The sequence below is a fragment of the Bos taurus genome, chromosome 3 (genome assembly GCF_002263795.3).
Source record: "Bos taurus isolate L1 Dominette 01449 registration number 42190680 breed Hereford chromosome 3, ARS-UCD2.0, whole genome shotgun sequence".
NCBI classification, from domain to species: Eukaryota; Metazoa; Chordata; class Mammalia; order Artiodactyla; family Bovidae; genus Bos; species Bos taurus.
The window spans coordinates 60157135-60182956 of NC_037330.1; the positions used below are offsets into that span (position 1 = coordinate 60157135).

At 37.5% G+C, this 25822-nt stretch overlaps 1 protein-coding gene across 7 annotated transcripts in view; it reads left to right on the forward strand.

The window, feature by feature from the left end:
* TTLL7 (tubulin tyrosine ligase like 7) overlaps nt 1-25822 on the forward strand; it is a 150698-nt gene that overhangs the window by 46003 nt on the left and 78873 nt on the right. For 5 of the 7 annotated variants that reach the window (XR_001497116.3, XM_005204387.5, XM_005204390.5 and 2 more), the window contains exons 2-7: nt 9394-9593; nt 9819-9950; nt 15395-15516; nt 16626-16693; nt 20736-20894; nt 22767-22983. Coding sequence is in view for 6 of the 7 variants with exons in the window: in XM_005204387.5 (XP_005204444.2) it covers nt 9569-9593; nt 9819-9950; nt 15395-15516; nt 16626-16693; nt 20736-20894; nt 22767-22983 (723 nt within the window). In the remaining variant the exon portion in view is untranslated. Of the gene's footprint in view, nt 1-9393; nt 9594-9818; nt 9951-15394; nt 15517-16625; nt 16694-20735; nt 20895-22766; nt 22984-25822 lie in introns of those variants that run through there. The other 2 variants (XM_059884558.1, NM_001192943.3) reach the window with 2 other exon arrangements.

Genomic DNA, 25822 nt, shown 5'->3' on the forward strand with positions numbered 1-25822 from the left:
AGCATGAAAGTGAAAGTGAAAGTCGTTCATCTGTGTCCCACTCTTTGTGACCCCATGGATTATACAATCCATGGAATTCTCCAGGCCAGAATACTAGAGTGGGTAGCCTTTCCCTTCTCCAGGGGATCTTCCCAACCCAGGTCTCCCACATTGCAGGCAGATTCTTTACCAGATGAGCCACCAGGGAAGCCCAAGAATACTGGAGTGGGTAGCCTATCCCTTCACCAGTGGATCTTCCCGACCCAGGAATCCAACTGGGGTCTGCATTCAGGCAGATTCTTTATAAGCTGAGCTGCCAGGGAAGCCCAGCATGGGTTGAGTATTTTGAGGATGCGAGATTCAACTATGTTAGATATGGTACAGCTCTTTGCAGGGTGGGGAAATGAAAGGGGCAAATGGATTTACAAAAGTGAATGACATATTTACAAGTTAATTGATAACATAATGTGTTATTCCTAGGGAGCAAGTGAGACTTTCTTTTAGGTTACTGGAGAATTGTATAGAACTGCAACATTATATTCTAGGAGAAATGTACCCAAAGCAGTTTTTAACTGTCCTTTAGCATTTGATGGCTATATTATGTAATCAGCCTGTCATCTGTCACTTTAATATCTGACTTATAGCTGATACTGGCTTTGAACTTTATTTAGTTCAACATTTTTGAGTGAGCTTTTTGTCTTTCTCATTATCATAAGTACTGGAAATACAGCTATTAATAAGGAAAACAATGCTTTCAAGGTGTGCTATGTTATCATTACCTATTTATCAATCCCAATTTCTTCATGTCATACTACACTAAATTCCAAACACAAGGGATTCCACAGAGCTTAGTGGAATTTTGTATGGGTGCTGTAATTTAATTATAAACACTGAGCAGATACTAAGCAGGCTAAGGCAATTTGAAATATAAATATGCAGTACATTAGTGGGAGTTACCCCTGTTGCTCAAGGTCAATATTAATTGTTGCTAGAATGAATAAATACTTTTCTGTTTATTCTTATATAATGTCGCATTATGTTAAGACTCTCATTTGGGTCTTTACAAATGGTTGATTAAATGGTTTTTTTAAGGTCTAGAACACACTACAGAACTAGCTTTTGAAAATATACCCAGTCTGAGAAAGGGAGACAAAAGCTTCTATGTTCAGGGAGTATGTAGCTTCTCTAAAAATCCTTTTAATTTGTATACACAATGAGTGGTGGCAATGCATTATTGTTATGACAGTTGTTTGGGTGATGTCATTTGTTCACTCGTCAGACAGCTGGGCATTTTGAAAATCTATTATTGTTTTCTGGCAGAGAGCACAGAAATAGGAGCAGTTATGCTTCAGAAGGGACCTTTTTGTGTTTAACTAAAAGCATTTTATTTATAAAAGTGGATGTTTTCCTTATCTTTAGTCATCACAAATTCTTTTGTCTTATTTTCCATTTTTTTTCCATCCATCCTTTTCTACAAATGTAAAATTGTAATCATCTCATCCCTCAAAGTGGCTCTTCTTTCTGCCTTCTCTAGATGAATGGTGCCGTCTTCTGCTCAGTTCTCATAAGGCAGAGAACTGTGTCATCCGAGATAACTTCCTCCTTGATCACCAGGTTCTGCTGTTCTTCTGTAGTAACCCTATTCTTTCTTCCTGTGTCTGTTGCGTCGTCCATGATCAAGCTCTTAGCATCTGTCTCCCAGAGTTTTGTAACTCTTGAAACTGCCTGTTCACTCTTGCCCCTTTTCCATCCATTCTCCACAATAACTGCTGGTATAACCTACCAAAAAGAAATTTGGATTATGTTACTCCTCTTTGGGGGCTTTCCTGATGGCTCAGCAGTAAAGAATCTCCTGGAAATGTAGGAAATACAGAAGACACAGTTTCCATCCCTGAATTGGGAAGATACCCTGCAGGAGGAAATGGCAGCCCACTCCAGTATTCTTGCCTGAAAAGACACATGGACAGAGGAACCTGGCAGGCTATCATCCATAGGGTCTCAAAGAGTTGCACATGACTGAGCACACAACACAATATATTCCTCTTTAAATCCTCCAGTGACTCCCATCACATTGCTCACGAATCAGAGTTGGACCTAAATTTTCAACAGTCTAATTTAGAATGTAATACATCTAAGGAGACTGGACTCAATACAGAATCTTCAGCTATTTATTTTTCTAGGCAGGGGAGAATACTATGAAGTGGAGCTATGGAGAACTATAAAATAGTACTAGGTTCAAATAGAGAGTAATCAAAGTTTGAGTCTGTGGTGGTTCTTAGTGTTATTTACTAGCTTTTTTCCCCCTGCTAGTCATTTGATATGATAGCACTTCCTAATTCTTGTTCACTGTGGTCATGTGACTGCTTCAGGCTGTTGAATTGTGAGCAGAAATTCTGTCATTGGTTGCCTGGATAAGATCCTCCAAAACTCTCTTTCCCTCTGGCACATTGTTATTGTTAGGACGATGGCTGTTCAGACAGCTCAGGCTTCTGTGTGATATGATATGTGGAGCACCCTGCCAGTCTTTGGTTTATATGTAGCATCAAGGAATAGACCTAGTTGTTTTAAACGCCTGAGATTATTTCAGCATTACATAGCCTGAACTGGATAATACAGATTTTTTTAAAATGAGTTTTGAGAACTCAAATTATGGAAGTGGGGTTAGGACTGAGCTAGATTCACAAAACTGTGATACTAGGAGCCGAGAACCAGAGAGGGTCCTGAGGAGTGTGTCACAATCTAATGTCAGTACAAGCTGGGGACACACGGTGGAGGGAGTGATTGAGATCTCACTCTCAAAAGTATGTAAAACCAGTTACAAGCATTGTGACACATATTTGTTCCACCCCTGGTCAGTGTGAAAATAGTAATATAAAAATTAATGTAGAGAATAAAGACATAGGAAAACTAAGGTTTAGGAAGAGGAGTCACTTTGAAGGGCTTAAAGATTGTTCAGTATCCAGAAAGTCGTCAGTTTCTTCATTTCCTCCTTATTATATATGTTCACATCCGTCCATGCTTACGTGCCCGTATCTGCACTTATGCATGATATTTTTATCAACTCCGTTTGTGATAACAAGTCATTGCCCTCCTTGGTAAATCATCCCCAGTAAGGCCTGTCTGGATACAATATTTAAAATTACAAAACTTCATCCTCCCCGCTGCCCTGCCTCTACCACACTCTTGAAATCCTAACTACCAGCTCTGTTTTTTTTTCTCCATAGAGCTTAGCATTTTCTCAAGTTTACTTATTTAATGTTTGCTGTTGTTATTTGTCTCTCCCCAAGTATAATGCAAACACCACAAAGAAAGAAAACTGTTAAATCCATTTTATTTACTGAGAACAGTACCTGATCCATAACAATATTGGTTGAATTGCAATACATTCATGAAGGGAAACAGGAAGGTGATCTGGGTACCACCAGCTGCCTAGGGTATCCAAAAAGAGAGACTAAATCTGCTAGGACTTTGTGATCTCAACCACATTTTAAATCACAGTTTGATTCTCTGGCTCTCATTCCCTAGCTTTTAAAATAGTTCCAGTCAAACAGAGTTAAGCTTCTTTGAGACGTCCTTAATATGTTTAAAGACATATTTTGAGTTTTGAAAGTAGCACAAAAAGTGGGAAAGAACATGGACTTTAGAGACAAACCACTTCATTGTCACCTGTTAAGATGTGACTTTGAGCAAGTTACTTGCCATGGAATATAAACTTTACCAAATGTAATATTAGAATCAAAAGTTCTTTGCATGGACTAAATATTACACATAAAGGTATGTGAAAGTGGTTAGTGTACAGTAGGTACTGGTTTGTTTGAGTCTCTTCTCCTTCTTCTCATTACCAGAAAAACAACTTTTCTTCCTTTTCCTTGGGCCACTCTGTGTGGCTTGTGGGATCTTAGTTTCTGGAGCAGGGATTCAACCCTGGCACCAGTAGTGAAAGCCCCTAGTCCTAACCACTGGACCCCAGGAAATGCCCTTTTATCACATTTTTACTTGACATTATTTTATGTATTTTCAATTCAGCTCTAATTTTGATTCCAACTGACCTTTTTTGTTAGATTATTTTAGTAATTTATGGTAAGCTAAAATTTCACAAATATGTACAAAAAGCCCATGTATAGCATCTCCAGGGCATAGACTGGGGGGATTACTGGGGATGGTCACAGTTCACCTGTTTTCTACATGTCTTCATCATGTTGTCATACAAAAGAGCATCCTCAACTGGTTGACATTTTAGACTTTAGGGCTGGAAAGAATCAGTTCTTTCCTTCTCCTTATTAAGAAAGTAAGTCATCTGTCTGGTAAATGGCAGGGTAAAGGTAAGAATTCTAACTGACTTCTTGCTCAGAGCTCTTTCTACCGTATTCTTTCATCTAACTGAAATATAAAATTTGAATATTTTTATTCTCAACATGATAATGTTGACACAAACTTTTATCACATGTATTTAACTTTTTGAATAGGTGATACATGCTTTGGGTGCTAAAGGGTATACATGGAAGACTTCCTTGGCTCTGCCCCTAGATATTAATACAAAAGGCCACCACTGCTCTGTGCACACATCCATCATTTTACAGAAATGTGAACTTTTATGTACTTTGCTTTTTTCGCTTAAAAATATAAAAGTTATACATATTGCTTCTTGGAGCTCCATAACCACCTCATCTTATTCCCAGGTGTCATTAGTTAATTGATTATTTTCTTTAAATTCATGAACAAGCTCTTATTGAGCACTATGTTAGGCACTATTTCAGGGCCTGGGAGTGGAGGAATGAACAGGATAGAAGAGAACCACCGTTTTCATGGAGGTGTTTCTTGGTTTGTGATTGATGCTATGACAGGGATGCGAATGGTCTCTGATAGACCAGAAGAGGGAGAAATGAATTTCTTCAGCCACGAGCGGAAGAAACTTTAAGGAAAAAGCAGAAATTAATGTGGATTTTAAGTGATGGGTAGAAATGTGGGAAGCATTGTGCAGAAAGGGTACTGTCACGGTGTATCAGCATCTTTGTGTTCCAGTGTTAACGCAGCTTTGTTTTGCATGGTAGCACTAGGTGTTCTACATTTAAAGTTACTATTTCCTTGAAATTTTGGTAACTTGATTTCTCTTGGAAATGGCTTCTTTACTTGCAAAATAAAATTGTGTTAGAAATCAATTTCTGCTGATCTCCTAATTCTTTTTTCTCCTAACTTGTTTATTTGAACTAGATATGAGGATTTTTATAGACGACTTTTACCTATTTGACCTTTTCATACAGTTATAAATGTTTTCGTCTTTGTTTGACATTTTTCTTAAAACTATATATGTTTACCTTGTAACTGGGGATTCCCTCCTGGCTCAGACAGTAAAGAATCTGCCTGCAAGGCAGGAGACCCAGGTTTGATCCTAGGTTAGGAAGATCCACTGGAGAAGGGAATGGCTACCCACTCGAGTATTCTTGCACAGAGAATTCCATGGACAGAGGAGCCTGGTCAGCTATAGTCTGTGGGGTCACAGAGTCAGACAAGGCTGAGTGACTAACTGAGCAACTAACACTTTCACTTTCATGTTTTAATTAACTACTATTTGCTTTAGTGCAGTTGTGTGCTTACAGCAGAGGTTGTCAGCCTTAGCTACACACCAGACTCACTTACAGAGTTTTAAAAATTGCCAACATCCATTGTATCATAGAAAAAGCAAGAAAATTCCAGAGAAACATCTACTTCTGCTTCACTGACTATGCTAAGGCCTTTGACTGTGTGTATCACAACAAACTGGAAAATTCTTAAATAGATAAGAATACCAGACCACCTGCCTGCCCGAAACCTGTATGCAGGTAAAGAAGCAACAGCATGAACCAGACATGGTACAATGGACTGGTTCCAAACTGGGAAAGGAGTGCATCAAGGCTATATATTGTCACCCTGTTTATTTAACTTTACGTGCGGACTACATCATGTGAAAAGTCAGGCTGAATGAAGCACAAGCTGAAATCAAGACTGCCAGGAGAAATAACAGTAACCTCAGATATGCAGATGATAGCACCATTATGGCAGAGAGTGAAGAGGAACTAAAGAACCTCTTGATGAAGGTGAAGGAGGAGCATGAAAAAGCTGGCTTAAAACTCAATATGCAGAAAACTAAGATCATGGCATCTGGTCCCATCACTTCATGGCAAATAGATGGGGAAACAATGGAAACAGTGATAGACTTTATTTCCTTGGGCTCCAAAATCAGTGCAGATGGTGAATGCAGCCATGAAATTAAAAGACATTTGTTTCTTGGAAGCAAAGCTATGACAAACCTAGATGGCATATTAAAAAGCATAGACGTTACTTTGCCAACAAAGCTCCGTCTAATCAAAGCTATGGTTTTCCCAGTAGTCAGGTACAGGTGTGAGAGTTGGACCCTGAAGAACTGATGCTTTTGAACTGTGGTGCTGGAGAATACTGTTGAGAGTCCCTTGGACTGCAAGGAGATCAAACCAGTCAATTCTAAAGGAAATCAACCCTTATTATTCATTGGAAGGTCTGATGCTGAAGCTGAAGCTCCAATACTTTGGCCACCTGATATGAAGAACTGACTCATTGGAAAAGACCCTGATGCTGGGAAAGATTTAAGGCAGGAGGAGAAAGGGATGACAGAGGATGAGATAGTTGGATGGTATCACTGACTCAATGGACAAGAGTTTGAGCAAGCTCCAGGAGTTGGTGATGGACAGGGAAGCCTGGCATGCTGCAGTCCTTGGGGTCTGGGACTGAACAACAACAAATGCTGCTGCTTAAGCCTCGCCTGGGTCTAGGGTGTGGCCAGGATACCAGGATTTTCAAAAGGCCCCAGGTGATTTTACTTTGTAGCCAAACTTCAGAAACTGTTGGGTTATTTCAGAGGTAACTGAAACATGCTTCTCCTTTTGGAAAGTAGGTAGCCATGGGATTGTCTGAGTGATGTGATCAATCTGTCATCTCACATCTCTTGTTTAGAGTGAAGTGAAATGGTTAGAATTGAATGACAGAATGAAGTCCTGGAATTCGTTAGAGCACTTTTCTTGTTATTCACCAAACCATAAATGGAATTAAGCGTTATCTATGGAAAGAATAATTTTAAGGCCTTTAATTCTTGTGTGGTTGGGGGAAGGAATAGTAGTTCTTGTTTTGTGTGCTGTGCTTAGTCGCTCAGTCTTGTCCAACTCTTTGAGACCCCGTGGACTGTAGCCCACCAGGCTCCTCTGTCTATGGGGATTCTCCAGGCAAGAATATTGGAGTGGATTGCCATGCCCTCCTCCAGGGGATTTTTCCAATCCAGGGATCGAACTCTGGTCTCCCGCATTGCAGGTGGATTCTTTACCGTCTGAGCCACCAGGGAAGCCCAAGAATACTGGAGTTGTTTGCCGTGCTCTCCTTCAGGGAATCTTTCCGACACAGAGATTGAACCCACATCTCTTGTTGCCTGCATTGGCAGGTGGGGTCTTTTGTTTTTTGATTTTTTTACCACTAGTGCCACCTGGGAAGCTCAGTTCTTGTTTTGAGCCCTATATAGATCGAAGTTATGAGCCTCATTATTTAAGTCAGAAATGAATAAATTTGCTTTTACGGTGTACAACAATTATTGATTTATTGTTAGTATAGTTAGGCAAATATTGTTCTTGAACTCTTGTTGACTTTGTCACCTACTTTCAACGTAATAAGCACTCTGTTACTATAAGAGGATCTTTGTTTACTCCAATAACAAGGTGCTGGATAAGGACCTGTAAACTCAAATAGTTACCTAGGTATCAGAAGTTCCAGAAAGAAATCAACTGAACTTCAGACTACTCCTTTCTTTTATTCTGAAAAATGATCCAGTCTATTTCCAGCTTGGAATAGGGATCTATTATCCAGTTAGGGATGTTTACTGTGATTTCACTGTTTGAAGTATCATGAATTCCCAGAATACTCCCGTATCTTGCAGTATGGACTGCAGTAGGGTCACAAGCTTCTTGTACATCTAGATAGTATATTAGCATGCTGCCTGAAAATAGTGGGGCTCAATGAACAGAATAATCAGACAGAATTAGGTTCAAAACCTAGGTTTTCTTTTTATAAGATGTTTTACCTTGATTTAGTTAACTTGTTTAGCCTTAATTTCCGTATCTGGAATACTGGGGGAGATGAGACCCAAGTTCCAAGTTTGTTACTGAGGTAAAATAGTTTAGATTCTTAACATAGTACCTGCCCACAGTTTCTGTAATAGATCATATTTCCCTAGTTTTGATTTTGAATTATTCTAGAGAATTATTGTAGTGAAAATGATTCCTAAAAACAAACTAACTTCTAAATTTTCTTTAATAATTAGTCTTGTTTTTAATGACTGTTGGGAGTGAATTATAAGAGTCACATTTTATGTAGCTGATTTTCAAATACTTCTGAATTTCTCATAAACCTGATAATCTCTTGATAAAGGTGTTGATATCATACCTTTGTTTATTATGATAGGTTTAATAAATTTTCATTATATTTGGAGACATTTTACATTCAAGATTCTTGGTGTATGATGGGAGAAATTAGAAAGCTGATAATATAGTATAGTATAGTCAGGGTGCAACCCCTAGGTTCATACATACATAATGAAAATAAAAGTGAAATGTAATACAGGCCATATTGAGGCATGGCCAGATCAAATTAGTTCATTCATTGCAAAATGTTTTATTGTGTTCCTCTGTGTGCCCAAATAAGATCATTTTGGTGATGACTCCTCCCATTTTCTACTTTTCAAAATTGTTCTCGTATTTAAAGGCATAACTCAAATGTGATCTGTTTTATGTAGCCACTCCCTCCCCTGACACACACCTTAAAAGGGAATTTCTTTCATCTCCATTCTGTCAGCATGTGGCCTCTAACCTGGCACTTATTTCACCATTTCATACTAAAAGGGGAGCTGCAGCTGGGCTTCCAGGCATTGAGTTGAAGGTTGTATGGGGTCCTGATATCAGAGAGATACTATTTTAATCTCCACTTTGTCCCTTACTTTCTTTGTAAAGATTTGTCCTTTCTGAGCTCAACGTATTTACCTGTTAGAGATAAAAGCTTCTACCTTATAGTTTTGTTGAGAGATTAAGTGGTATAAGTGGCCTGAAATAGAAAGTGTTCAATAAATGGTAGTGAATAATATTATTTTTTTTCTTCTTTGTGTAAATCATGTTATTTACTGTATGTAAATATGTTTCCTTTAGACTGTGTTCTTCTAAAAACAGAGGACTGTTGCTTATGCATAAGGTTTAATAAATTAACTGTATTTGTTTATTGACTACATTAACTTTCATCTTCACTTGACTTTTTTTTTTCTTTTTTTTTTTTTCACTTGACTTTTAAAAAGAAGAGTATTGACATATATTGAAGAAAAAAAATCATAAGAGTTGTTTTCTACATACCTGTGTTTTAAAATTCCTGCAGGTACCTTCTTATCCCATAATTTCAGTATCCTGAAATCTGAGGATCCCACCAAGATAGTATGATAGGAACTTGCAGTGATTTGGAGCCGTATCCTACTTAGACTAATGTGGGTCTTCCAGGTTTCCTAAGAGCTTGTACAGCAACACACTCTGCTCGTTGATTGGCACAGACAAGAATGCCATCTCTGCCTCAGGAAAGAGGTAAGCAGCTTGATTTAACATGTGGACCTACTATATAGATCTACATTTTATAGATCATCACTGGTAATCTTTCCAAGAATTAAAAATCAACTGGGGACCCTTAAAGAATAAGAATTTATACTTTTACCTTGTCGTGGTGGGCGGGAGGGCAGGGGCATTTGTGTTCTTTGGTGTGGAGTTCTTATTATTTCAATGACATTTGGTTGGTTTACATTTCTTTTAAAGTTATTCAGGGACCCACTCCCCTGGATCTGAATACAGAATTGCCTTATCAAAGTACGATGAAAAGGAAAGTCAGAAAGAAGAAAAAGAAGGGAACCATTACAGCAAATGTTGCTGGGACAAAGTTTGAAATTGGTAGGTCTCTTCAGAATAGTGAGATTTTCATAATTGTTGGGAAAGCTATTTGATGTTAAAAACAGTGTAAAAATTCAGAGATTTTTCTTCTATTAATGGATTTTTGTATGCCTTCTATAGAATTTTTTATGAGATATTTAACATGTCAATAACCAAATAGAACATCAATGAAGCTAAAAAGCTCTAGCTATTGATGAGATTGGATTAAATATATATGATTTTAATGCTTAGTTTTTAAGTCAAGTATAAAGTAATATGAACAGTAAAACACAGTAGTTCTAGCTTTAATCTTGAAATACAGACGTGATTAGTTAGGACAATTATATGAGTCTAATGAATTTTTCACTTGGGACTAAAATTATTTTTAACACTCATTATTTTGTAAATAATTTTAAAAGCAGATTAAAAATATTACATGTACACTGAAAACGGCAGAATTTGAGATTCATGTTAAACAATGAGAAACTGACTTAAAAATAGTGTAACAACATATTTCTCTCTATGCTTTAAAAATAATTTGGATGATACTGTTTCTTTTTATTTATATAGTTTATTTATTTATTTATTTATTTTCGGAGAAGACACTGGCACCCCACTCCAGTACTCTTGCCTGGAAAATCCCATGGACGGAGGAGCCTGGTAGGCTGCAGGCCATGGGGTTGCTAAGAGTTGGATACAACTGAGTGACTTCACTTTCACTTTTCACTTTCATGCATTGGAGAAGGAAATGGCAACCCACTCCAGTGTTCTTGCCTGGAGAATCCCAGGGACGGGGGAGCCTAGTAGGCTACTGTCTATGGGGTCACACAGAGTCAGACACGACTGAAGTGACTTTAGCGTAGCGTAGCGTAGTTTATTGTTTTTACATGTAAGCAGTATTTGCACTGGAGAGAATAGGTAAGAATTAATTGCTTTAAATTAAGATATTCTTGCCCAGCATTGCATTGAGAAACTCATCATTACTACAAGTACTCAAATAATCTTCCTTTTTTAAACAAATAATTTTGCATTAAAAGAGTTGAGGAAAACCATATGAATCTCAATGATATTAATTATTCTTACCCTTGTTAATCTTTGAGAGTCACATTTCCACTTACAGTATTTCACCAAAGTTCATCAGCAATCAGTGGAATATTTCATAGGAATTGAGGTCCCCTAATACTCTATTCCTCACAGGAAAAACTTCAAGTTAATGTGGGAGAGTGAAATGTGAGTTATTTGCAGGGTATTTTCTAGCTTGAAAAAATAAGAGTAACCATTGTCAAAGTGATAGATGGAGTGGTGTTAACTTACCATCTTATTTGCTTTTAAGATTGTGGTGGGATTTATAAGGAACTTGATCTAGAGGAGAGTGTTTTTAGATGTAGTTCCCTGTCACTCCCAAGGACTGAAGTTGCATTAGCCTTCTTCATACTGATTCCAGACCTCTGTGCTGAGCCTGCTCAGTTGTGTTTAGCAAAATCCCTTCTTGGTCAGACTTGGATACTTGGACCAGAGACTTCTGGGAGAAAACAGAGCCAGGTATAGGGGAGGGAAAGAGACAATTGGCCATGTGTCCAGGAGATAATGCTACCTTGCTTTCCCTTATGTAACCTAGTGATGTGCAACAGATTACTTCTTGTAATTTAACTACTGCTCATTTGACAGGTTGGATTATGTAATGAAAGATGATTAAGCCATAGTCAGGACATTTGTGTTTTCTCCCTGATGTTGCCTGTTTCCTCATGTAGAATACTTTAACCACTACTAGTTTTACTATTTGGAAAGGAAATGGCACCCCACTCCAGTACTCTTTCCTGGAAAATCCCATGGGTGGAGGAGCCTGGTAGGCTGCAGTCCATGGGGTTGCAAAGAATTGGACACGACTGAGAGACTTCACTTTTCACTTTCATGCATTGGAGAAGGAAATGGCAACCCACTCCAGTATTCTTGCCTGGAGAATCCCAGGGACAGGGGAGCCTGATGGGCTGCCGTCTATGGGGTCGCACAGAGTCGGACACGACTGAAGTGACTTAGCAGCAGCAGCAGCAGCAGTTTTACTATTAATGCTTTTACAACCATGGACCAAATATTTTCACATGAATTACCTCATTTAATCTTCCAAATAACCTGGTGAAATAGCTGTGTTACTCCCTTGTTGCCACTTCCTCTGACTTTACTTGCTCTAATAGTGAATTTAAAGTGGCTAAGAGCCGTGAGAAAATAAATAAGGAAAAATAAAAATAATAAAATTGGATGAAGCTTGTGGTTGATCAGAATGTAATCTACATTCCATGAAATCCTCTATAGTTAGAGATGTATATGGATTTGACTCTGAGCTGCCTAGCAAGCAAAGCTAATAATTGCAAATAATCAGCTATAGAATGCACAGTGGTCAGAAGATAAAACCATATTGGTTATTCAAGGGAAATGCAATTTTCCTATTGCTAAGTCTTGAGAAAAATTTCTCCCATAATTTCTCATGGAGACACATTGTGGAATGGTGAACTACACTGTCACAGTAATCCTGTAATTAATATATGATGAAACTTTATTACTTTTTAAAACACCCCTTAGGCACAGTTGAATAAATAAAAGCTCAGTAAGAGCCACTTCCTCCAGGTTGCACAGATGGCAAAAGTAGAACTTGAACCTGAATTAATTTGCTTCCAAATTTAGTGTTCTTTTTACTATATCATACTGCCTAAATAAAATATGAATCAAAATTTAAATTGAATAACATTGAAGTACCCTCTGTATCTAAAATTCAGAGAGTTGTTACGTGGATTTCTATTTTTAAAACTCCTGAACAGCTTCTGAAAGCTCTATGGGTGAAGGCAAAAAAAAAAAAAAAGTAGGCCAAATTTGTGAGAAACATATATTTGGCAATTTTTAGTAAATGGGGACAAGACAGATTGTAGAAGGGAGTACTTAATTATGCAAAGGGAAATGTGAGAAAAATGGTTGGTGTGGTTATCTCTCTTTTACCAATAAAGGAATTTGGTTTGGTAGAAATTATATATTGAGGCAATTATTTCACTTCCTTTTTTAAGAGAACTCCTAAAAGACTCAGCTGGTAAAGAATCCGCCTGCAGTGTGGGAGACCTGAGTTCAGTCTCTGGGTTGAGAAGATCCCCTGGAGAAGGGAAAGGCTACCCACTCCAGTATTCTGGCCTGGAGAATTCCATGGACTGTATAGTCCATGGGGTTGCAAAGAGTGAGACATAACTGAGCAACTTTCACTTTGTTTTACATTCTGAAAAGGCCAACATTTAAAAGCACGCATTTAGACTTTGGCTGCTAACAACCTTGTATTTGAAACTGACGTGTTAAAGGAATTTCTTTTCTATGCAAGGGAGGATGGTATACTTAAAAGTATGCCAATTGATTTCTAAAATTTCATTTCAAACAAAAATATGAGTAGATAGCTTAGCTGAAAAAAAGTGACAGTTTAATGCCCAACATTATAATTTTTTTGAAGTTCAACTCTTTAGCTCTTCAAGCTTTGAATTTCATAGTAGGAGAGATTTATATGAGACTGACCTTACAAATTTGATTTTGTGAATTTAGAGAAAGAATGGGTTATTTCCAGCATTGTTATGTATCCTGAATGTTCCATCCTCACCAGCTCATGTATACATTAATATCCACATTTTAGTAGCTCGTTATACTCCAGTACTTTGGCCACCTCATGCCAAGAGTTGACTTATTGGAAAAGACTCTGATGCTGGGAGGGATTGGGGGCAAGAGGAGAAGGGGACGCCAGAGGATGAGATGGCTGGATGGCATCATTGACTCGATGGATGTGAGTCTCAGTGAACTCTGGGAGTTGGTGATGGTCAGAGAGGCCTGGTGTGCTGCGATTCATGGGGTCGCAAAGAGTCGGACAGGACTGAGCGACTGATCTGATCTGATCTGATACTCCCTCTGTCCGTAACTACCACCAGTGTCGTTTCTCTCATCAAGGTCTTCCTAGTGATTTCAGAGGACTAGGACAATGACTTGCATGTACTTGGGACCACGTCTGCTTCTGAGCTGTGGTTCTGACCTTGACATTGTTTTCTGCTTGTGAGCCAGTTAAAAGAACTCTCCCAGGCTGTGTCACTACGGTCCTCCCCCTCCCCACGAGCTCTAGATGACATACAAGCTCCTGGGCCTCAGGACGCCAATGCAGCTTGGTAGTCTGGGGCAGAGAGATGAACAACCGTTTCCCCAAATTTGTATTGTGTGCTGTCACCTGGGCCTTCAGAACAACCCCAAGTCTTATCAAGCTGTGCTCATGGAAAAAAGTAGCTTCACCCCGACAGTCCTCTCCCTAACCTCATTTGTCTCCAGTCACTGTCCTCTTCTATTATTATGCCTGTGTTCCAGGCACTATTGCATAAAAAGCCTGTTCTATCTCCACTATCATAAAGAAATCAAGAGTCCCTTGGACTTGAGACCAACTGGTGTCTGGTCATTAGTTTTATACTTGAGCCAAGTACACTTAGACAGTTAACCCCTTTTTACTATATCTTCCTACTGCTGCTACTGCTAAGTCGCTTCAGTTGTGTCTGACTCTGTGCGACCCCATAGACAACAGCCCACCAGGCTCCCCTGTCCCTGGGATTCTCCAGGCAAGAACACTGGAGTGGGGTGCCATTTCCTTCTCCATATCTTCCTATCTATGGGCAATAAAAGGAAAGTAGGCGTTGAAACACTCCTATCTAGTTACACCATTATATTAAGACTCCAAATTCTACTGGAACCCAAAATTTATCCTAAGTATTTTCCGATCTTTATTCTAAATTTGAAATTCATTGGAAGAAAGATATCAATATGTTAATTGTTATAGCCAATATTATGGAATCTATAAAGCAAGATTTTCTCTCAACATATTTTTTGTGTTTAGGATTAGAGGGTCGGGAGCTGATGTGAGGGCCAGAGTTTCTAAATCTCTACTATAATTCTGCTTTATTATTTTGTATCCTGTGTCAGTATAACTGACTTGGTTTTTACTGCTAAAAATAATTTGAATTAGGGAGGTGGAAAGTATAGGATGGGTCTGATGATCAGGGACTATTTTTATCCTTTCTTTTTGTTCCTAGCCCAAGGTCATGAAAAAGCCATAAAAGTACATTTCCCTGAGTCGAGGTGTTGTGTCAGCTGTGTGTGTGTTTTCACTGAGCTATGAATAATCATTAAGCTCTTTAACAGTATTGTGTACCTGTTATATCTCAGAAAATTGAAACTAAGGATTTTGGGTGCCAACTAAAAGCAGTTCTTTGTTGCTGTTGAGTATAATCCAGCTTTAGATAATTCATTGTACCTAAATTAAGGTTATTCTATAACTAAAGGAAATTTTACAGATAAAATAATGTGAGCTAAAATTGATATATATACACAATATACATATATAAGATTTTCGCAATGACTATGTTTGAGAAGCATTTTAATTTTGGTTTAACTGAACTGTTTACTTACAGTTCGTTTAGTAATAGATGAAATGGGATTTATGAAAACGCCAGATGAGGATGAAACAAGCAATCTTATATGGTGTGATTCTGCTGTTCAGCAAGAGAAGATTGCGGAGCTGCAAAATTACCAGGTAGGAAATTAATCATGACCAATTATTGGTCAGTAGGAAAATTCTATGAATTCCATTATAGTTTTCTTTAGGTAGGGTTCTTAATATGTTGACATATTAATTCATTTCTCCCTGATGGCCCCCATGGCTCAGTGGGTAAAGAATCTGCCTGCAATGCAGGAGACACAGGAGATGTGGGTTGAATCCCTATGTTGGCAAGATTCCCTGGAAGAGGAAATCGCAACCCACTCCAGTATTCTTGCCTGAATGGGCTTCCCCGGTGGCTCAGCAGTAAAGAATCCTCCTGCCAATGCAAGATACACAGGTTTGATCCCTGAGTTGTTAAGATCTTCTGGAGAAGGAGATGTCAACCCGCTCCAGTATTCTTGCCTGAGAAATCCCATGGACAAAAGAGCCTGATGGGCTATAGTCGGGGTCCCGAAAAGAGTCAGACACGGCTTAGCAGCTATACACACAACACAATTTACCTCAGTAGCCTGTTGCCTGAAGACTGCATCCTTTCAGATTTAACTTTAACCTCTTTCCATCTTTAAGGAAGAATTGATAGAGGAAAGCTCTTCCTAGACTGGTGCTTTGCATTATGCATACAGATGAACGATGTGGAATAGATTGCATAAAGGGATCCGAATACAACTACCCCTTGTAATGTCAGCTATGTGTAGTTTGGCTTCATTATTTTATTATTAGAATGTAATACAAGTGTATTAAAAAATAAAAGCCAAATACATGGAGTTTTAGGCAATTGAGATTTTGTATAGTTCTCCTTTACCTGTATTTGTAGTGACTTGTACAAAATTGACTGTAGACATTAAGTCCATTTTCACCTGTTTTTTTAGTCTTTCCTCCATGGGATTCTCCAGGCAAGAGTACTGGAGTGGGTTGCCATTTCCTTCTCCAGGGGATCTTCCTGACCCAGGGATTGAACCCGGGTCTCCCACATTCCAGGCAGACGCTTTAACCTCTGAGCCACCAGGGAAGCCCTTTTTTTAGTCTTTAGTCTCTTACTAAAAAACACTAAACTCAAAGGATGCCTGTAACTGTATCACAGTATAAATGAATATATTCATTAGGTCAATGAGAATATTAATGTTTGCCTTTTTATTTTGCAGAGGATCAACCATTTTCCAGGAATGGGGGAGATCTGTAGGAAGGATTTCCTAGCAAGAAATATGACCAAGTAATCTTCATTTTTTTGTTATAGAGAAGACCTATTAAAAATTACATAGTGCTATCTTTAACAAATTAACTAATTTGAAATGGAAATTCAATGGAAGAATTTCAGAGCTGGAAGGGTCTTAAAATTTTACTGGTTCTGTTCTTTGACTTTGCAGAGGAGGTAATTGAGAGTCAGAGATGTGAATACCTTGTGTAAAGTCAAAGTTAAGAGCAGAGCTGGAGTAGGATCTTGGTCTTCAGAATTTCAGGGTTCTTTTCACTGTAACTTGCTATCTCTCCAGCAAAATAAATTTTTCGTTTAAATGTAAGAAGTTTTCTGTACTTAACATTCAATATATACTTACTTATTTTCAGTTAAACCTTGCACAGACTAATTTGTCGCATTTTATCCCTCGTGTGGGTGTGTTCAGAATACTGGTTACTGAGCATCTGATATGTGCCAAGCACTGTAGTAGGTGCCTGTGTGCACACACACAGAACACATGTAGATGTGCCCACTCAGGGCTACATGCACAGATATTTATTTTGGAGACCATTATTTAGAGTACTAATATACTTTCATGGGAAAAACTGTTAACAGGTAAAGTCTTATAATGAATATATTGTAGAATTTTTGTGCAGTTTATATTTCTGTTTATTAGATTTTTTATTTTCAGAGGGTTGATAAATTGAGAAAAAATATTAACAAGAGGATTCTTTCACAGATAAAGGTTAGGAAGATGCATGTAATTCAAGAAATATTAGTATTCATCCACGTGAAAGCTTTTAATCCATTCACACAACAGTATTTTTTGCATGTCTATTGTATGCCCCTGAGACTGCTAGCTTTGAAGTAAACAAGTTAATTAAAGCCTAGTTTCTGCCTAGAACTCAAAATTTGGTAAGAGAGGAGCACTGATACATAAATAGTTTGGTGCTGTCACATTCGAGGTAGAGACTGCGATGAAGATGGTGGGAGAGATTCTTTATGAGACAGCAGGGAAGGGTTTCTGGAGAAATTAAATTATGAGATGGATATTGAAAGGAGTAAAGGAGTTCACCCTTTGAGAAGAAGAAAGGAAACTTGTAGGCAAAGACAACAGTGGGAGAAGGTATATGGAGACTTAAATCACATGATATGTTTGGGAGAACCTCAAGCAATTTTTCTGGTTAAATAGGATATTGGGAGGCTCAACCTCAGATGATGCTGGAAATAACTGTAAAGACTAAGCTGTGTACCCTGTATTATTGTGTTTTGTTTAATCATTTAATCATTGATTCTTTAACCTCTTTACTCAACAAACATTTCTGCCTATCCTGAGAGAAATGAGGAGCTATTTAATGGGCCTAAGCAGAGAAATAATCTGTTTTAGGTAGTTTTGGTGGCATCATAGGATAATGGATTCAATGATGATAGGACCAGAAAGTGAAAACTCTGGAAGAGATGCTTGTCATTATCTAGTTCAGAAATAATGAACATCTATTGATCCAAAAGAGAGATAGGACGAATGGGGAAGAGAAGGTAAATCTGAAAGATATGAAGAACATGGAATTGCTGAGACTTGAAAACTGCTCTGATGTGAGAAAAGGGAAGAGAAGGAAAGAGGGATAGAAGTCACCAAGATTCTTAGGTTTCTGGATTAGGATGTTATGTGGAGGGTGTGATTTGTTAACATAGGAATTACAAGAAGGATGGACTTTAGAGGAATGGAAATTAACCTCTAATTTGGACATGTGTTTCTTTTAAGTCATTTATTTCCATTTAACACATATTTATTAAGTGTCTATTAAATGCCAGGCATTGTGCTGGGCTCTGAGCACATGAGGTGATCAAAAGCAGAGTTATGGCTTTTACAGCCTTGCAATGCAGTTGTGATAAGTGCTATGAAGTAGAGGTATGTAGTCCTAAATTAGTGCATAGTGAAGGACTTCTAACTTAGGGAAGCTTTGGAGAATTTCCCTGAGGAAGTGATATGGAAGCTGAAATATGAATGATGAGTAGGAGTTTATTGGTGCAGATGGTATGCAATAGCTTTACAGGGCAAGAAGAATAGTATGGGCCTAGGTCCTGTGCTGGGAGAAAACATGGATAGTCAAGATTCTGAAATAAGGCCAATGTAGCTGGAGCACAGAGAGGTTGATGGGGAGCAGTGGGGGAGATTGGTTCAAGAGTGATTTTTCAGGATGATGATCTTTATCCTAAATGCCACAGAAGAGGAGGGGTAGATGAAGTAGATAATATGACCAAATTTGCGTTTTTCCAAGATCCTTCTGGCTGCTTTGTAGACAACAGAAGTCTGTATGGCCCAGGAGAGGCAAGAGGGTTAAATGTAGACCCATTAGTAGGCTGTTGCAATTAGGCAGTTTTTCACTCTGTAGAATCCTTGCAAGTCTCCTTGAGGAAAAAAAGATCTTCTATTAGGTAAAAAGTGATGACCAAGTAATATTAAAAATAGAGTTTAAAAAAACATGTTCAATATCATTTAGTAAATCTATGACAGAACTCTGAGCAGAAATTATTCCAGTATCCCAAATTCCTAAGTGAGACTGCTTGTCTCTGTTGAAGCTACATATTTTTACATTAAATGATTTGTGCTAGATCACCTAAATTGGATAAAGTATTTTTCTTGAATATATGTATGCTTGGATTTTTTCAAATGTATATATGAAGAAATGGTATTATTCATGAACAGTTCATGGTTAGTTTTAAATATATTGCTCTATTAAAGATTTAACAATCTAATTTTATATTATTGTTACAAATTTATTTATAAAACTATAAACACATGTAAGGGTGTTGGAAGCAACAGTGTACATTAGGACTGTTATTGTGCTTCCATTAGATTTGTGTGCGTTTGTGTGTTTCAGACTAATCAGTGTTAGCCTATTTTGTAGTGAGGTTGTTTAGCTGGTTGGTTTATTCTGGATTTGATAGATGGAGTTGGTGATTATCTTTCTTCTCATAGTGGAAGCAATTTTTTTTACAGGGTTCTCTTGAAAGAGCACTTGAAGTATAACTATATGACCTTCTAGTCATGGAGTCCAGTGGCTTATATATTCCACACCCTAGTCTTACAAAATGGCCCTACCTCTGTGCATATTGTATACTAGGGTCCCATTTTAATTTTGACTAATCTCACTTGGGAATAATATTTGCTCATCTATAAAAGACTTGCATACATTTATAAAGAAGACTTTTTGAGACAATCAGATTTTTCTTTAATAGACAATAATTTAAAATATTTCTACTGATTTAAAAATTGTCATTGAGAATCAGTGTGTATGAAATAAATGGCATTTGGATTAATCAAAAGCAAACATTTTATATCTAGTATTGTATCAGTATCCCTAAGTTACGTATCGTATAGGCAGCCTGATTTATAGCAAATACAAAAATGTCAGGACAAACATTATAGCAATAAAAACACATGTGTAGGTAGATAGTAGTTCATATAAGAAAAACCTCTGCTGACTCAGAGGCTTCACTGGTTTTCTCACAGAAGTAGTAACACTCAAAAAGTACTGGGTAAAAGGCAATTTGAAAATTCCTCCCCGTGTATGACCCAGTGAACTCCAAATCATCTTTTAAGAGGCAGTATGAATGACACCTGGCTGTGAACCATATTGACCACCCTCATCCCAGAGCCAGAGCTAATGATTCCGTCCACATTTTACTTTGCCTTATATACCTTTTTTTGCAACTATCACATTGTATTTAATTAATGGCTTGCATGTAAATACCTTAGAACCAAGACCATGTTAATCCTCAGTGCCCAATGTATACCACATACTCAAACATTTGATCTATTAATATGTAAATTGTAAGTACATAGGGCAGAAATTCTTGTCTTTTTTTTTTCACTACTGTATCCCTAGTATCTAGAATAGTGCTTAACAAGTAGTAGGTGATTAATAGGCATTTAAAAAAATGAGTCAATGAATGGATCAATAAATGAAGAAATGGAGGGAATTGAAATCATTGTAGTAAATGTCAGTAGCACAGAGAAAGGAAGTTTAGACAAGTTGGAATAGAAAGTACTTTTCATATTATCTCTAATTTACAGAATGATCAAGTCCCGGCCTCTGGATTATGCCTTTGTTCCTCGAACATGGATCTTCCCTGCTGAGTATACACAATTTCAAAACTATATGAAAGAATTAAAGAAAAAAAGAAAGCAGAAGACTTTTATAGTAAAACCAGCTAATGGTGCAATGGGTCATGGGTAGGTGTTTTTCATCTGGAATACATAAAATTTTTAAAGAATTGGGAGAAAGAATAAATGTGACCATTTGCTCATGGTTGAGTTCTAATATGAAAAAAATAATAAAATAGATTCCTAATTGTTGCTTATTACACCTCTTGGATGTGTAGGATAATATTTTTCATCAGATTGGGAGATTTCCAGCCATTAATTCTTCAGAGGATTTTTTCCCCTTTTGAGACTGCCATTATGAACATGTTGATATTATTGATATTGTCTTGTAGGACTCAAGTCAGTTCATTCTTCTTTTATTTTTACTTCCTTATTTCTCAGACTAATCTCAACTGATTTATTTTCAAGTTTGCTGATTCTTTTCTGCCTTCCCAAATCTTATGTTTAACCCCTCCAATGAATTTTTGTTTCAGTTACTGGACTTTTCAACCTCAGAATTTCTGTTCAGCTCCCACCCTCCTTCCCCAACACCTTTAAAATATAATTTCTATCTCTACTGATATTCTGCATTTGGTGAGATATTATTCTTATGATTTCCTTCCATTCTTTGTACATGATTTCCTTTAGCTCTTTGAGCAAATTTAAAATGGTTGATTTTAAATAATTTATTGTCTAGTAAACAAAATATCTTGATTTCTTCAGACATAGTTTCTATTAATTGAGAGTTTTTCTTTGTATGGGCTACACTTTTTTTTTTTTTTGCACTACTGATGATATTTTGTTGAAAACTGGACGTTATGAATATTGTAATGTAGCAACTTTGATAATTAGATTTTCCTCTACAGGGTTTTTTTTGTTAGTTCGTTCTAGATGTTGTTTATTTGTTTAGTGACCTTTCTGAAACAATTTTGTAAAGTCTGTATTCTTTATTGTGAGTGGTCTCTGAAGTTTCTGTTCTGTTAGGCCAGTGGTCAGCTGTAATTGTCCAATCTGTTAGTATTTGAACAGAGATTTCTATAAACACTTGAAACAAAAAAATTCCCCCAATGCTTGCTGATGTGGGGTGTGTGTGTGTGTGTGTGTGTGTGTGTGTGTGTGTGTGTGTGTGTGTATGTCTGTATGCATGTTGTAGCATGCCTTCAGTGCTTAGCTAGGCATTTGCAACTCTGCCTGAGCCTTCACTTCCTGCTTGTACAGAGCTGGATGCTTAGCTAGAAGTAAGAGCTTAGGGCCTTCTCAAGTCTTTTCCTGAGCATGTATTTAACCCTGGGCATGCATATGGGCTTCCAGAATCTTAGAAATAGTTCAGAGCTTTTCAAAGCCCTTCTTCCCCAAACACTCCCATTCCCCAGTCTTTTATCCCAATCTTTGCAGTTAGTCTGTTGTTTTCCCCAAATATTTATTGCCTTAGGCAGCAGGGACTAATACATCTGTCTCTAAATGTTTATCAGCATTTGTCTCCCATCCCCCTCCTGCATGTAGCTGCCTAAGCAGTGGGAGAGTTCTCAATTAGACAAGATAAAAGCAAATCCTTTGAGATCCTCCAGGGAACCCCAAACTGATTTAAACACATGGACAAACAAAAAGACCACAAGAATAGGTCTGTTCTGCTCCCTCTAGAACCAGTGCCTATAGTAGGAACAGGGGCTGCTGCTCAAGGCCACTGCTGAGCTGGGAGATGGAGTGGTACCAGAGTAAATTCAAATGCTAAGAAGTTCTTTTAGAGACATTCAACTGTTTTGTTTTTGTTTTATTTTTTATTACAAGTTCCCTGGTTATTACAAGCTTTTGGTTTGTATCAAGGATTCCAAAAAATTGCTTCTGACAGTATCTTTATGCTATTTTTGTGTGTGTGGAATCACTTTCCTCTTGAGTATTGTCTTCAACTTTGTAAACATCTTGACTGCAAAATTATTCTTTTGATCTTTTCTTTAAATTTAGAATTTCTTTGATAAGAAATGGTGACAAGCTTCCATCTCAGGATCATTTGATTGTTCAAGAATATATTGAAAAGCCTTTCCTAATGGAAGGTTACAAGTTTGATTTAAGAATTTATATCCTGGTAACATCATGTGATCCACTAAAAATATTTCTCTACCATGATGGGCTTGTGCGAATGGGAACAGAGAAGTACATTCCACCTAATGAGTCTAACCTGGTAAGTGGTACTAGACACTATGATTTTATTCGTTTGTTCAGGATCTACTTTTTAAAATACCCATTGTGTATAAATACTAAATGAACAAAATTCTTCCTGTCAGAATTTTATAGTCTAGAAGAATTATATGCATAAACAAGACTGCCTCTAATTTATAGACAGCTTTGTGAAAATTAGAAAAAAATATGTATCTGCTGTTCCAGGAAGGCTGATTAGAAAAAGGCACGCCCTCTGGGTGCTGTGAGCATAAGGCTGGATTTTGAAGTATGTAAGTGTATATAGTGGTCCTGGATAGAAGTGACTGATATGGAAATATAAATTAAAATAATATGCCATTGAGAAGTGCAGATAAAGTGTAATGGAATTGAGTGTGGGAATAGATTTTGTTCAATTTCTCACGGCAAAGGTGGTAGTTGAGCAGGTTTTGTATGAAAGGTATATTTTAGAATGTGGGAGAAAGTACATGAAACAGAGAAAGAAAATTTTATCAGGAAGTAGAGTTATTAATTTTTATTGGAAGAAAAGAGAGGGTTTTAAATTTACATTAATTATGAAGTAGAGAAATACATTGGCAGTTTTGGGGTACATTTTTAATTCTATTTAGTGGAGATTTTTATATTTTTCCATTAAGATTACCTTTGTGCAGCCATAATATATAGATAAAAGTCATGCCTGTATAGTTTTGAAGTTCTAACTATAATTTATTATCATAATTTATAGTTTGTGAGAGATAAACTATAGTTTATTCTCCACACTTATAAGTTCAGTTAACCTCTACCTCTTTTTTTGGATCTACTAATTACAGTAAAAATTACACCTAATTAAGTATTGTTTCCCATTTTTGTCAAAAGTCTGGTTATTGCTTTTCTCCAATATTACGCACATAATTAACTATACCGAGTGGTCATTTTCCAAAATTAAATAATGACTGATCATAAAGGTTACTATGTTCAATTATCTAAAAATGTTTTAGACCTGGCCAAGGAAGAATAAGGGAACTGCCAAAATTTTTACAGGAAAGGAAGATGAAAGAAAGCATCATCTCTTTAAAGGTCATAAGGTATAGATATATCCAGTCTCCAAGTAATGTTTGGACTCTGCTGCATTCTAGATATTGTGCTGGTTTTGGAAAAACAGTGACCATGTACTTTATCTTACAAAGCAACAATCTAGCGGGGAGGCAGAAAATAAGATAAGCAATTATAATGCCCGGTGATGAGTGTAGTGTTTTAAGAAACTGAGGGTACTATGGCAGTGTTAGCAGGGGCATCTAACTCAACTGGAGATGAAGGTTGGAGAGGGAGTTTATAAAGTAAATAGTGAATAGTTTGAATAGTGAGGTACTAGCTAGGCCAGAGATGGAGTGGGATGGGTTATAACTCCAGGCAGAAGAGTGGCCCAGAGATGAGAAGGGAGCGTGTTATGTCTGCAGAGAGCAGATGTGTTCAGCATGGCTGAAGCCCAGACTAAGAAGGGCTTCCCAGGTAGTACTAGTGGTAAAGAACCTGGCTGCCAATGCAGAAGACTTAAGAGATGTGGGTTTGATCCCTGAGTCAGGAAGATCCCATGGAGGAGGGCATGGCAACCCACTCCAGTATTCTTGCCTGAAGAATTCCAGGGACAGAGGAGCCTGGTAGGCTATGACTCATAGGGTTGCACAGAGTCAGACACGACTGAAGCAACTTAACATGCATGCACAGACTAAGAAAGAATGGATGTTCGTATATCAGGATGTAGAGTCCTAGAGGCCAGATCTTGGTAGACCATGGCTAGGATTATAGAATTTACCCTTATAATAAAGGAAGCATTGAAAGATATTAAACAAGGGAAAGAAGGAATGAGATTTTTTTCCTAAAAAGGTCACCTGGTCTATAGTATGGGGAATGTGAGATGGTGCTATAAATGGATGGGAGAGACTAGAGTAAGGGGGATAAGAAACTATATTCTAGTCTAACCATGTGTGAGAAAAAAGATGACATAATTTGAAGTAAAGAATAAGAACATAGGTTTCCGATATATCTATGGTAACATAGATAGCATTGATATACTGACAGGTTGATTTGTTGGATGAGGGAATGAAGAGAGAAATTAAGGTTAAAACTCAAGAGTTTTGGCACAGACAGTTGGGTGGATGGGTGACATTCACTGTGATAGGGAGTACAGCAGCTTTTAAAGGCTTTGCAAAAAGCTGATGTGTCTGGTTTGAGATGCCCGTGTAACTTCGAAATGGATCTATACATTTGGCATTTGGATATACAATTGGCATTTGGATATACAATTTAAGTCTGATGTTCAGATGAGAGAGCTGAGCAATAGGCATAATTTGGGGCTTGTCAGGTCATAGATTATAATTAAAATAGTTGGTATGGGTAAGACTGGATTATATAAACGGAAGGCAGATAGTCAGGTTTTGAGAGGAAAGAGGAAGGGAACAGAGGGGAAAAGGTAAGACTTAGAAGCTCATTTGGATGATAAAGTGGTTTATTCCGGTTTCTTAAGTTGTATGTATATAATTTGCTTAAGTACACTGGGTTAGGAAGTCGTATTGAAGATTGAGAGTCAGGAGATGTGGCCTCTAGGTTTTACTTTGCCAAGTACTGTCGAGTCACATGGTCTCCTGGCTTCAGTTCTCATATGTATGAAAAAGTATATTCTCTTGTATAAACCTCAGTGTTCCTCATATATCTCTAAAATTTCATGATTGAATTCCTACATGAAGGTATGAAAAATTTAAAGAATGAAATACAAAACTTTATCTAAAATGAGGTCACTTTATGTAAAAGATAAGTTTAAGAAAAAAAGGAGGAAAAAGGAAACCAAAATGCTCCCATTTCGTTGT